Below are 13285 nucleotides of genomic sequence, written 5' to 3'. Positions count from 1 at the left end.
ATATAACAAAGAGTGAAAAATTTAAGGGGGTCTGAATACTTTCCGTACCCACTGTACATCTGCACTTTTTAAAAATATATACCAAAGGAAAGTTCTTATAAAATTTTGGTAAAAAAATAAAAGGCATTTCAGACACCTTTATCTTTTCAAACATCCCAACTGCCCTTAACTGGGATGCACTAGTTGCACATTTTTGGTACCAACTGGTACTAAAGAAGAGTACTAAAAGAGTCTTGTACTTGCTCAATGCCAGTCCACATCCTGCTCATCATCCAGCTCTACTGAGCTTTCCTCAGCTCCACTACTCTCTTCTTGCCCTCCTCTTTGTGCCTCTTTCCTCCTTGCTTCCTCCAGCATCTCCTGCCTTGCCTTAGCGGCCCGCTCCTCCTCTTCTCTTTGGCGCTGTGCTGCTGCCTTCTTCTCCTGCTCTGCGTGACTCTTCATGTGAGCGCTGCGACTCTTCACCTTATAGAACACCCTGTATATACAGACCTCATTAGAATTTATTCAAGTCAAGAAACTGCTTTACATACAGCGGGTAAAATAAGTATTGAACACATCACCATTTTTCTCAGTAAATATATTTCTAAAGGTGCTGTTGACATGAAATTTTCACCAGATGTCGGGAACAATCCAAGTAATCCATAATATCACTGTTTAGATGTTAATATATACTAGGAAATTATTATTAATGAAACAGTATTTTATTTTAAAATACTGAATTGTAATATGTGACCCTGGAGCACAAAACCAGTCTTAAGTCGCTGGGGTATATTTGTAGCAATAGCCAAAAATACATTGTATGGGTCAAAATTATTGATTTTTTCTTTTATGCCAAAAATCATTAGGATATTAAGTAAAGATCATGTTCCATGAAGATATTTTGTAAATTTCCTAATGTAAACATATTAAAACTTAATTTTTGATTAGTAATATGCATTGCTAAGAACTTCATTTGGACAACTTTAAAGGTGATTTTCTCAATATTTAGATTTTTTTTTTTTGCACCCTCAGATTCCAGATTTTCAAATAGTTGTATCTCAGCTAAATATTGTCCTATCCTAACAAACCATACATCAATAGAAAGCTTATTTATTCAGCGTTCATATGATGTATAAATCTCAATTTCGAAAAATTTCGGTTTTGTGGTCCAGGGTCACATATAATTTATTATTATAGACCATTAATTCATATTAATAGTTGTAATAATAATAATAAAAAATAACAACAACAACATGCTTATATTAAAATATATTGATATATTAAGTAATTTGGAGAAAAATCACAGCCTAGATGTTATAATATTGGGACATATTTTAATAAATTAATTGTGATGATAATATTAACACTGGGGACTTGATATTCAAATATAGAAATATTACTTTCAATATTTCAGACAAACTATATTGGAGATCAGAGATACCGAGTGTACAGTGAGCAGAATTCTTACTCTGGAACAAAACTGTTCTCAACTGTCTTTTGAAGTAAAAGCAACTAGGACAAGCTGGGATGCTTCAAATTTAATGAGTAGAAATTCAAAGACACATACTGTTATATAAACACTGACTCACCTACTGCACTTCTTGCAAGGGAAAATACCCTCTGGCTCTCCCTGACTTTTGTTGCCAGTTGAGGCCCCGTTTTTCTTCCCGGTACTGTCAGAGCGAGGCTTTGGAAGTGCAGGGGACAGAGTTTTGAAGGAGGGTTGAGGAGCTGGCATCAGGCCAGAAGACTCTTCCGCAGAGCTGTTCTTCTGGTCCTCATGAGCCACGTCTGCCCTCTCCTGGACGAATTAGTAAACACAACCACGCAATCAGATTTAGCTATTCATTCTGAACATTTAACATGCCAGGCCAGAGAAACATGATGATGTCTTTATGATGTATTCACTATATTTATATACAAACGAGAACGCCTTCAATCCAAATACTTACATTCTTAATGTTCTGAAGTGTCTTGGTCACATTTTGTAGACTGTGATCCACATTGTCTTGTGTGGCCTCCTGTTGTCTGCTATCATTTTCTTCTTCTGGTTTCACTTTAATCTTGTTAGAGATAAAAGAACAGACAAGTCTGACCAGCACTCATGTATCACAATGTGATCTGTGTTTTAGCACAGATTTTGTAAGCATTCATACAAATTTCCTTTTCAGATGTAAATGAATAATTATTAATTTACTGTACATGTGCTATTAGCTCTTTAGTCAAAACAATGTCTAAAAGCAGTAATAGCCTTTACCACAGGGATGTTATCCTCTGGCTCTAAAGGTCCATATGTATATGTGTCTTTACGGCCAACCTTTGCTTGTTTCTTATAGGTGTAGTAGAACTCCACACACTGTGCCACTGTTTTACTCCTCACCTGCCAAAATAGAAACACAATGTCACCTTAAAAAGGGGAAATTTGATTTACATTAATCTATATAAGACCAGTAAACAAAAAAGACTGTATACCAGTTTTTGCACCAAGAAGAAATCTCTCCTGTAAGTAGAAATTCCCTTGTTGAAGCATCTTTTTTCATCCACAGTCCAGCAGTCTGATCCTGCCAATATTTAAGGGACATTAGGTTCTTTCTATCCGCTATACATTACAAACATTCTGCTGCATTGCAAAACTATATCCATTTACAGTCACAGCATGCTGAATCATGTTTAATGTTTCTAAGTGAACACAGTGAGCTCTGCAATTAGATGTAAATGAATTTCTACCTGCGTAGTGGTAGTTCGCCAGATCGTGGTTCTTGGAAAAGATGGGATTCTTCATCAACATCATTTCCAGAGCTTCCTAGAGTCAAAATAGATTTGTTGTTTATCCTGAAAACATATGTGACCCTGCCTGTGAAAACCAGTTTAAAAAAAGTCTAAAAATCTAATTCTGAGATAACAAGCCTCAAAGTTTGATTTCACCTATTAATTTCATTATCATTTAAATTTTTAACATGGTCTTATTCAGTCAGTGTTAAAGATATCAAGTTTGTATTTTCACAGAATGTTCTGTACATTACTACAATCTACAATACGATTTTATGTCGAAAACAGTACATCTCAAAAAAATGACTTTAGCTGGGTTTTCACAGGCAAAGTCACATGTATATGCATCATATACAGTGTCCCCAACAAGTATTTGGACACTTTTAGATGCATACACTAATGTTCAAATGTTTGAAGTTATTATGAAAGAAATGAATACTTATTTCAGGAAGGACGCTTTAAATTGAAACTTTAAATTAAAAAGGAAACTAAAACGTTTACAATGTTACAACAGATTTCTATTTCAAATAAACGCTATTCTTTTGAACTTTCTATTCATCAAAGAATCCTGAAAAAATGTATCACATTTTCCACAAATATATTAAGCAGCACAACAGTTTTCAGAACTGATCATAATAAGAAACGTTCCCTGAGCATCAAAACAGGATATCACAATGATTTCTGAAGGATCATGTGACACTGAAGACATCTTTTGCCATCACAGGAATAAACAACATTTTAAAATATATTAAAACAGAAAACAGTTCTTTTTAATTGTAATAATGTTTCACAATATTAGTGTTTTACTGTATTTTTATTAAATAAATGCACCTTTAAGAGCACAAGAGACCTCTTCCACAAACACTACTCATACCAAACTTTTGAGTTGTAGTCTAAGTCCTTAAAGGGGTCATATGATGCTGCTAAAAAGAACATTATTTTGTGTATTTGGTGTAATGAAATGTGTTTATGCGGTTTAAAGTTCAAAAAACACATTATTTTCCATATACTGTACATTATTGTTTCTCCTCTATGTCCCGCCTTTTTGAAACGCGTCGATTTTTACAAAGCTCATCGGTCTGAAAAAGCGAGGTGTGCTGTGATTGGCCAGCTATCCAGTGCGTTGTGATTGGAACATTTGGGCGGCGTTATGCAAATCTTCCCACATAGTGAGGTAGATATGTGGGGGCGTGTTCGAACGAGCCGTTTTAGGTAGGTGTGGCTGACTCTGAACTTTTATAAAGAATATCTCTTTGGATTTGAGACTTTAGTCTTTGCAAATTTACAGCTCTTCTTTATGCACCAAGAGCTTGTAACACTCCAAAGAGAAAGGAAAAAATGAAATCACATCATATGACCCCTTTAAAAGTGTATGAATTTCATTTCATTTGACACAAAATATCAAAGCGCATTTGTGAACTAACATTTTTCCTAACTGGTGTCAATGTGATTTTTAGATGTCTTAAGTCAGACATTTTTCAGTGTGACTCAAGTGTCCAAACACTTTTTGGTACCACTGTATATTTAACTGTGCTCACCATGACATCCCCTCTGCACTCATGCAGGCAGTGCATTGCTAGCTCTGGGTTGGTTCCTCCTCCATACGCGACACTGGAGCAGACCAGGTTCATCAGATCATCAACTGGAAAATAGTGGGAATGGAAGTATGTGAGACATATGTCTATGTTATACGCAACTGGTAAACCTCAGCTATATCAATGCAGTCTAAAGATAAGTTACGTCTTGTATCCTGGGAGGGTGTAGAATCAGCCTTTGAATTATTGGGAGGGAGCCAGACCAAAGTGGCTTCATGCTGGTCCTGTAGGGCCAGTGTTCCATCCAATAGTTCAGGAATTTCTGCCTGATACCGAGAGCCGATGTTTATGCGCCTAAAATGTGCAAAAGAGAGAGAATATATTAGAATAGAGGACAGTGATTGTGATGAATAGCACTTTTTTTTTTTTTATAAATGCTCACGGTTCTAGGCTGACAGGCTTTGCTTCTCCAATCACTGAGAGTGCAGGAGGGGTGATTTCAGAACTGCCTAAAGTGCAGAAAATAAAGTCAGCAAGAGAGATATAGAAATTAATCAAAGTTCATTGTGATCAATGATGAACTACAATTCATCTACACTTGCAATTCATGAAGTAAGAATAAACACAAATAAACAAATAGTGAAAAACATAACGCTTTACATTAAGGCTTATAAGTTACCATTATTTAACACAAACTAACAGCTAATAATACAGTAATCCACAACACGTTAAAAATTTGTTAACATTATTAGTTCACGATACATTATGATTTACGATGCATTAACTAATAAACTACAGCTTTTATTCATCTAGTTTTATTTTTACATACCCTAGTGAAAAACAAATATAAAATTTGTAATAAAATAATATTTGAAATACATTTATTTCATCCTAAGTAGACTACAAATACATTTATGTATTTGTAAAAAATACCCTGCAATGCTAAATTGGAACAACTAATTTTGTACTTAATGCAGTTTAATTGTGTGTAAGTAGTGCTGAAGTCCAACTAAAGAAATACTGAAGTATATTTGATTGTGCTAATGTTGGAACTATTGCAAGTATACTTTAGGTACACTTAAAATAACTTGCATTTAAAGACCGATAGTATTCAAAGATCATACAATTCTCATCAATAGTGATATTAAAACACATTTTAGTCTTAATATTAATAAATGTGCATTGTGCACAAGTGATACTCCAAATAAAGTGTAATTAGAATTTCTAAATCAGTAAGTCTCGAGTGATATGTAATTGAAATGAAACGTATTTTGTATTTTAAATATATGACTTTTTTACTAGGGTATACTAATAGATTTTTAACATCAACTTTTATTTAAATTAAAATTAGTTAATGCATTGTGAACATGAAATAACAAATAAATAAGTGCATTTATACTGTAAATTTACATTAATGATTAATAAATGCTCTACAAATGTCCAGTTTATTGATGGTTCAGGATATCTAATTAATGTTAATTTCTTTATCTATTAATATGTATGAATAAACAAAGAGTGAAGTTAAAAAGGTTACATTAGTTAGCACAATAGTTAATATGTTAATAGTTAACTAATAATGCATTATAATAATGCCTTCTTATTATTAAAAGTTCTATTACAAACTTAATGAACTATCAATGAACAATACTGTGTTTATACTGTAAATGAACATGAAACTAGATGAATAAATGCTTAAAGAAACTATTTTTCCTTGGTAGTTTACCATAACTAATGCATTAGCAAATGTTTAGAACCTTACTGTAAATCCTTACTAATACAAAAAGTCCTTTAAAACAAAAAGATATGGAACACACTTGTAGCATGTAGCAAACTTCGAGTGGCGCTGCGGGGTGTGGATGGAGGTGGCAGGACCTGGCTGCCTGCTGCCATAGAAGAGAGGACAGCAGAGAAGTACAGCCCAGAGCCTTCTCGCACGGGTGAAAGAATGGGTGGAGGGGTGTATGGCGGGATGATACTGGCATGGTCTAGCAGGCGTACTGGGGAGCGCAGATTGCTCTGGTAGGGAGTGATGCTGGAGTAAACAGAAGGGGTGATGAATGTGCAAGGTTGAGGTATGACCAGAGGCTCGGGACGTGGGCGGCGCCTGGATTTGTCCTCTTGCCCTTTACCCTGATTCAAACAAATGGAAGAACAGATATTTTAACAACTATTTTTAAAAGCCCTAAATAGTTTGTGGAAAAAGGCATAACATTAACTTGAAAATCATTTGACAACCATTTGAGATGTTTTAAGAGCATTAACCAGCGTTACCAGGTTTCACTAAAGAAATAAGCGATATGGTCAGAAAAAATAAGCCCAATATAAGCAACCCCTAGTCTTGGGGGAGGGGCATACATATATCATGCCAACCTTATTGTAAAATGTTACTGAAATCTCTTGCGGTTTCATCAAAAGCAGCTTGTGATGGCAAAAAGATGCTGAATTAAATTACTACAAACGGCTCTAGCATAAATTACAACATTATTTTGATGGAAAAAGGGGGAAAACCAATGCATGTCAGTGGCATTTACAGACAGAAGAACATCATCACACATATTGATAAAGCTGTTTAGTCCTATAGGTGCCGATCACTAACAAGCCCAAATGCACAAAAGTATTCTGAAAAAAAGCTCCAAAAAACACAACCTCGCAACTACCCAAATCTATAAGTGACTTCTTAAATAAACAAGCCTAAAATCGCTTATAATAAGTGGATCTGGCAACACTGGCATTAACCTGTATTAACTGTATTAACCTGGATGAAGCTCTCGGATGCTGAGCTCTTTATTGAGTGCCGGCGTGCTACAATAACCGAGGGTTTATGATCAGGCTGGTTTTGTTGATGTGAAATCTCTGAGGGATGTTGAACATTATCCAGCTGTGTCCAGCTGCCCGGCACTTCCATTTGACCTTTCTGAACTGGCACCGAGACTGGGATGACTAGGGGTGCCATACCTGCTGGTCTACCAGGAGTAACGTCCTCACACTATTAAGAGAAGTTAAGAAAAAGACAGAATAAAATGTAAATGGAGAAGAGAAAAAACAAAGGATAGAGAAGCACAAATAAAAGTGTGTGTAAGCAACCGGCAGCGTTTAAGTGAGTCATAGAGCTAGTTGAGTTACTCTGTCCTAAAAACACCTTTACAGGCCAAGTTTAAAAAAAAAAATTGTTTAAACAACCATCTCAAACAAATAGAGCTGTCTCTACCCTGTTACTGTACACTGCAATATCTGAAGTCTAAGACATTTTAAAGAATAAAATCATACCAGAAACGTCTTGTTTTGTGAGGCTTGGATCAGATAGATGTTAGCAAATAGGGCTTGGTGAATCGGTCCCTCCCAAATCCAACTGAATGGATTTTGAGAGAGTGTGGAATGTGAAGGTGTGCAGACATGCAGCCGCTCACCAGACTGCTTTACAATGCTCAATAACTCCATAAACTCCACTGTACTTCATCTAGGGCTGCACGATAAATCGCATGCGATATTTAACGCGCATCTTGACAGAAAGCCGGTTCTGTAATCAGCAGTAAATCTCCATCACCTGCGTGCTTTCACATTGAGCAGCATTAACTACACAGAGCCGTTGTTCACTGACGAGCTGCGCAAAAAACCGCGCGAATAGGAACGTGGTTTTGCGCAGCTCGTCAGTGAACAACGGCTCTGTGTAGTTAATGCTGCTCAATGTGAAAGCACGCAGGTGATGGAGATTTACTGTTACTGATAAGATGCGCGTTAAATATCGCATGCGATTTATCGTGCAGCCCTATTTCATACTGTATGTGATTGGGGAAGCCTGATAGCAAACACTACTCTGAGCTGAGTTTGTACTGTAGTGTTTACTTTTATAGTTTGATTAGTTATAAAGCTGATGACACATTTCACCCAGCTTCAACTTCTTACTAGAGTCAGCAATGGAAATTTTTAGGTTTTGAATGAGCTAATTCACTACCTGGTTTAAACAACAAAAACAACTTAGGAGACCATCAAAGCAGCAAAACATTCTAGCATATATTTAATGCATGCTAACCTTTCACAAGTTTGTGGTCAGTGAAATAAATACTTCTATTTAGCAATGATACTTTTTTTAAAAGTAAAAAAACCCATTTTTTTCAAATAAATGCTGTTGTTTTAAAATTACTATGCATCAAAGAATCCTGAAAAAAAATGAATCACGGTTTACACAAAAATTTTAAGTAGCACAACCTGTAGTGTTTACTTTTATAGTTTGATTAGTTATAAAGCTGATGACACATTTCACCCAGCTTCAACTTCTTACTAGAGTCAGCAATGGAAATTTTTAGGTTTTGAATGAGCTAATTCACTACCTGGTTTAAACAACAAAAACAACTTAGGAGACCATCAAAGCAGCAAAACATTCTAGCATATATTTAATGCATGCTAACCTTTCACAAGTTTGTGGTCAGTGAAATAAATACTTCTATTTAGCAATGATACTTTTTTTAAAAGTAAAAAAAACCATTTTTTTCAAATAAATGCTGTTGTTTTAAAATTACTATGCATCAAAGAATCCTGAAAAAAAATGTATCACGGTTTACACAAAAATATTAAGTAGCACAACTGTTTTTTTAACATTGATAATAACAGAAAATGTTTCCTGAGCACCATATCAGCATATTATTTCCAGCCCAGTATGTTCTAATATGTTACAATTAATATTAAAACAGATTTCTGCTATTCCATTGTTGTAAAAATAGGCTTCAAACGGATTTCCAAAAGAAACAAGCTCACCCTTGCTGGCAAAAGCTCCATCTCTGAAGCCTTTTGAGCAAGAGTCTCAAGGTTGATCTCCTTTGAGGCCCTCCGTTGTCTCGGAGTGCTTTGGATGACCCCCACTGCGGGTCCGTGGACTCCACCAACTCCTCCATTCTGAGCAGAAACCTTGTCCTTGGATGTCTGGTTGCCTTGAGGAGAGACTCCATCTTTGGAAAGCCGTCGAGAGCGGCGAGGGAGGACCTGACGTTTGGTTTGGGTCTCTCGGAGTTCTGGAGTGGCCTCTGCAGGACCCGATTTCTGATAATCTGCTCCCTGAGGGATAGGATGTTGTGTTTGAGGGATGGTGAGCTGGGTCTGACTTGAATCTGTTTTCACCTGAGTACTGGCTAGATCCTGTGACTCAATTTCTTGTTCGATTCGCTGCTTTTCTATAGGCTCTGGGTGTTGAAAACCTTGAGCATGCTGTTGCAGTTGCTGCTGCATCTGTTGCAGCTGGTATTGCTGTTGCATTTGAAGCAGCCGCTGCTGCTGTTGCATTTGATGCTGCTGCTGTTGTTGTTGTTGCTGCTGCTGCAACTGACGCATTTGTTGCAGCTGTTGCATCTGGTGCTGGCGATGCAGCTGCTGCAACTGCAAGAGCTGCTGTTGCGATTTCTGCTTCTCGTTATAATTCATATTTAAAGATGCATTGTTGCCTTGGAAGACTTGTTGGAAACCAGGCGCCTGTGGTTGCTTGGTAGGTCCGAATGCCAACTGGAAGGGTTGCAGAGTAGAGTCAGACATATCGTGATGCATTCCCTGAGGCTGATACTGGAGGTCTGCAGGTCTGTGACCTTGTTGGAGCGCCTGATATTGAGCATGATGCATGGCTGCCATCGTGTGATGGTCCCAATCCTCCCCGGGAATGTGAGCGGTGTCTGTGTAGGACTGTGAGAAACTTGGTGAATGCTTCTCCAACTTTATAGCCTCCATTTCATGCCCTTTGTGAAAGGCTCTTGGATCATCCATACCACCTAGAGAAGGTCCAAAATTCTGTGACCACTTATTCAGGTTCGGGACGCCCTGAAACCAAGTCGCAGTCTGCATTGGGTTTTGAGGCGTCCACTTTACTGGTCCCGATTGCTGAAAATGGCCCCGGACCTGATATGCTTTATCAGATTTGTAAACGCTCTGGACTTCAGGGCTAGAATCCACCAAAATCTCTGGGCTGCTGTGAGTTTGCTCCAAAGAGGGAGCGCCTACGTTGTAGAACAGATCTCCTGAATGCTGCATTGTTTCACCAATGGCTTCAACATTCTGCTTGCTAATAGTGTTTAAGGTTCCTCTCTGGTGTGGAGAAAGACTCATGGCAATTGTGTGAAACTATAAGACAAGTAAAAACCTGGGGCATTCAACACTTCAGTTTTAAGTAAGCCTATGACAAGGCTGGATGAAAAAATAAAATGTTTTACAGAGCAGAGCACATGCAAAATTTTGTGAGGTCTAGGAGCCCCACCTCCCTTCTTGCTTCTAAACTGCAGTATAAAGGTGGTGTAAATATTTAAGAACTCAGTCATTCCTCAGTCACAGAAAATGTTCTAAAAAGGAGAAAAAGACAAAAAGTAAGGTTTTAAACAATCACAATAGGGGTATATTGATGTCTGTATTATATGCAAAATAAACAAAAAGACAACAAAATGTAAAAGTAAAATAGGACAATGACATGACACGTATTTTAATTTGTCTCTATGTAATAATTTATTCAAAAATACATAAAAAATTTATCTTATGCATACAATAACTTGCATACACATCTTCTATGATGTACAGAGCCCCTAAAGGGACAAAGTATGAGATTTAAGGAAAAATTATATTTCAATATTTTTGTGCAACATTGCAAAACATTTGAAGTTCCCCCAAGAAACATAGCGGATGAACACAGTTTCTAGGGGCACAAAACTGCAAATGCAGAAGCACTGAAATATAATTTTTAAATCTCACTTTTTTCATCATTACATTCCCTTAGGGGCTCCATAATGATGATTTTAGTTTCTGAATTAAAATTAATTTTAATATTTATGGGGGGCATAAAGTTCAAGATGTTAGGGTAAAACAACTGTCCAGATATTAGAATGAAGAGCATCATTAAAAGCGTGAAAACTTGAGTAGGTTCACACAAACCTTTATTTTTTATTATAAACAAAACTTATAAAGTAAAAAAAAACTCAGTCTCATCAGGAAACCAACATCCTAAAACTAAAAAAAAAAAAAAAAAGCAGGTTATAATAAGGTATACAAGTCATTAAATTAAACTTTTCTTAAAAATAAAACAAAAAGAGTACATATGTATAAACTTATTTATCATGGATGCTCTTATTTGTAAACCAGAATGTAATTGCTGGCACCTAAATAATCGAATCAAATCTTTACAGCTACACAACAGTTCAAATGAATTATTAATAGAAAGAGTTGTCAAGTAAACTTCAGATCACCAATAAGAAAACGGGCCATAGCATGTCAAACCTGAGTCAGACAATGACAGGAAACTAAATGCAAATAATTCCTTGCGCATCATTAATGAATGGCTGTTTGGTAAGACCTGTGCGTAGAGAAGGAACATAGTGGCCTAAAACCAGGAAACTTGACAAACACAAATGCAGAAGGCAAGAGCAGACAGAACGGGAGGGGCATGAAAAGTGCAATGCAAGACAACAAGAATTACAGGAAGTGAAGAGGGAAAAGGGAGAGAGAGATGGGGAAAGAATACAGGAGAGAGAGAACAAGCAGAACTACTTTTCAGCCCGTTGGTGACCCCTCCCAAACTAGCAACTACTGTGAAAACATTTGTTATATAAAAAAGATATGTAGAATCAATGCTGCATATCAAAGCAAACGGCAGTACTTACTTCCCTGTAAGACGACATCTTCATATTTGTGCAATTTGCGTTTCTTGGTTTATTGAACGACAGGTCGTGTATGAAAACAGATTAAAACTGCAGCGTACTTACACTGTAGCAATATGATATTGACGTCCTCCTTCCTTACTTGTCAAGTTCGGGTGACAGCACCTTACAAAACTGTTCCAACCCTGGGCAAAGTCAACAGCGTGCATGACCAATATACACACTACGAACAATGCGGTCTGTCGTAATCTCCTAGACGTAAGTGCGCACATTTGATACGCTAAAATACCATGTCACAATGCATCGAGAGGCCTTTCCAACATGTAGGCTGACAGATTTAACAACTTTTGGTATCCGAACTCATTTGAACTCTTCAGCTGTAGACACCAAACCTGTTTTCCTGTTTACATTCTGCTGTTTAAGCGCAATTTTACCGATACTGTTTGCAGGACGTGCCGAGTTCGAGGATCCTCTTGAAAAATAATCAATCCATCAAAGTTATTTATCAACACAACAGTTCGTACTGACGCAGCCAATCAGCGCGTTTCGGATTGAAGGCGAGGCGATACAAGGCGCAAAAGCGCACGCTGTGATTGGACGGAAGGAACTTCTCGCGCACTGCTGGAATGTGTAATATTTAATTAGTGAAACCAAGTGAAACAGGAGACCTTTATATTTCCATATCACTTTCACTTTTTATGACTTCGAGATGTATTGCATGATGTGTTGACAGTGTCATTACATTCATGTTAAAAATGCATGTTGACATGCAAAAAAACCAACAACAACAACAACAACAAAACATCTTGGTTCTCTATATAATGTTGAACGTATAAATGTAATCCATCAAGCTCTCTACCACACAAATGTACCAAATTCAAGCAATGAGAAAGAAACTTCAGGTAAACAGCGTCACCTTGTGTGCCTAACTTAATACACTGACATGTGGCAAGTCATTTTAACATTAAATCCTTAAACCTAAATACTAGTTTGTATTTTTCTTAACTAGTCAAGTATAATTAAATACTAGTCACTATTTGAACAAGTACAACCATCTAATAAAAAAGATCTAGTATCTAATGAATAAGTAATGGAATAGTAGTAATTAAAATAAGTGCTAGTAGCAAACAAATATATAGTATGATTTAAATTATATGTTATGGCTTGCCACAACATGTATATTGAATAAAACTATTAATCTTATTTTACATTATTTCTTTAAGTGGGCGAATCATTTTAGTTAATTTTCATGCTTCATTTTCATTCCCTGAAGTCTCTTGTGAAGATCGGACCATAATGGACCCTTTTCACATTTCGTCGTCATAGTTGGGAGAGCAGTGAATGAGAGAGTACCACAAATATATATATATATTTTTTGCA

The 13285-nt window shown here is 36.7% G+C and overlaps 1 protein-coding gene across 2 annotated transcripts; it reads right to left on the bottom strand.

Annotated features, from left to right (window-relative positions):
- Positions 1-59: 59 nt before the first annotated feature.
- LOC107683915 (ELM2 and SANT domain-containing protein 1-like) lies at positions 60-12439 on the bottom strand. Of its 2 annotated transcripts, none has more exons than XM_016479976.1 (13): positions 12011-12439; positions 9039-10600; positions 7042-7272; positions 6101-6416; positions 4729-4795; positions 4492-4640; positions 4290-4393; positions 2710-2785; positions 2455-2543; positions 2240-2362; positions 1935-2045; positions 1572-1783; positions 60-478 (listed from the first exon to the last, which is right to left on the bottom strand). In XM_016479976.1, exons 2-13 carry the CDS (start codon positions 10368-10370, stop codon positions 244-246), a joined length of 3045 nt encoding a protein of 1014 aa, XP_016335462.1. In that variant the 5' UTR covers positions 10371-10600; positions 12011-12439; the 3' UTR covers positions 60-243. The 2 variants fall into 2 exon arrangements, with proteins under 2 accessions (XP_016335462.1, XP_016335463.1); XM_016479977.1 differs by lacking the exon at positions 12011-12439 and adding an exon at positions 11909-11985.
- Positions 12440-13285: the final 846 nt, after the last annotated feature.

This window comes from Sinocyclocheilus anshuiensis, unplaced genomic scaffold, assembly GCF_001515605.1.
Source record: "Sinocyclocheilus anshuiensis isolate Anshui unplaced genomic scaffold, SAMN03320099.WGS_v1.1 scaffold637, whole genome shotgun sequence".
In the NCBI taxonomy this organism is placed as follows: Eukaryota; Metazoa; Chordata; class Actinopteri; order Cypriniformes; family Cyprinidae; genus Sinocyclocheilus; species Sinocyclocheilus anshuiensis.
The sequence above is the reverse complement of the archived record's forward strand: the minus strand, read 5'-3'. Positions and strand labels throughout refer to the sequence as shown.

Excerpts from the sequence above, each read along its gene's own strand:
- LOC107683915 (XM_016479976.1), bottom strand. The coding sequence starts at position 10,370 with ATGAGTCTTTCTCCACACCAGAGAGGAACCTTAAACACTATTAGCAAG. Across the intron at positions 2,786-4,289 it reads AGTGCAGAGGGGATGTCATG|GAAGCTCTGGAAATGATGTT; the intron begins GTGAGCACAGTT and ends TTTTGACTCTAG. Across the intron at positions 2,046-2,239 it reads CAGAGGATAACATCCCTGTG|ATTAAAGTGAAACCAGAAGA; the intron begins GTAAAGGCTATT and ends ATCTCTAACAAG.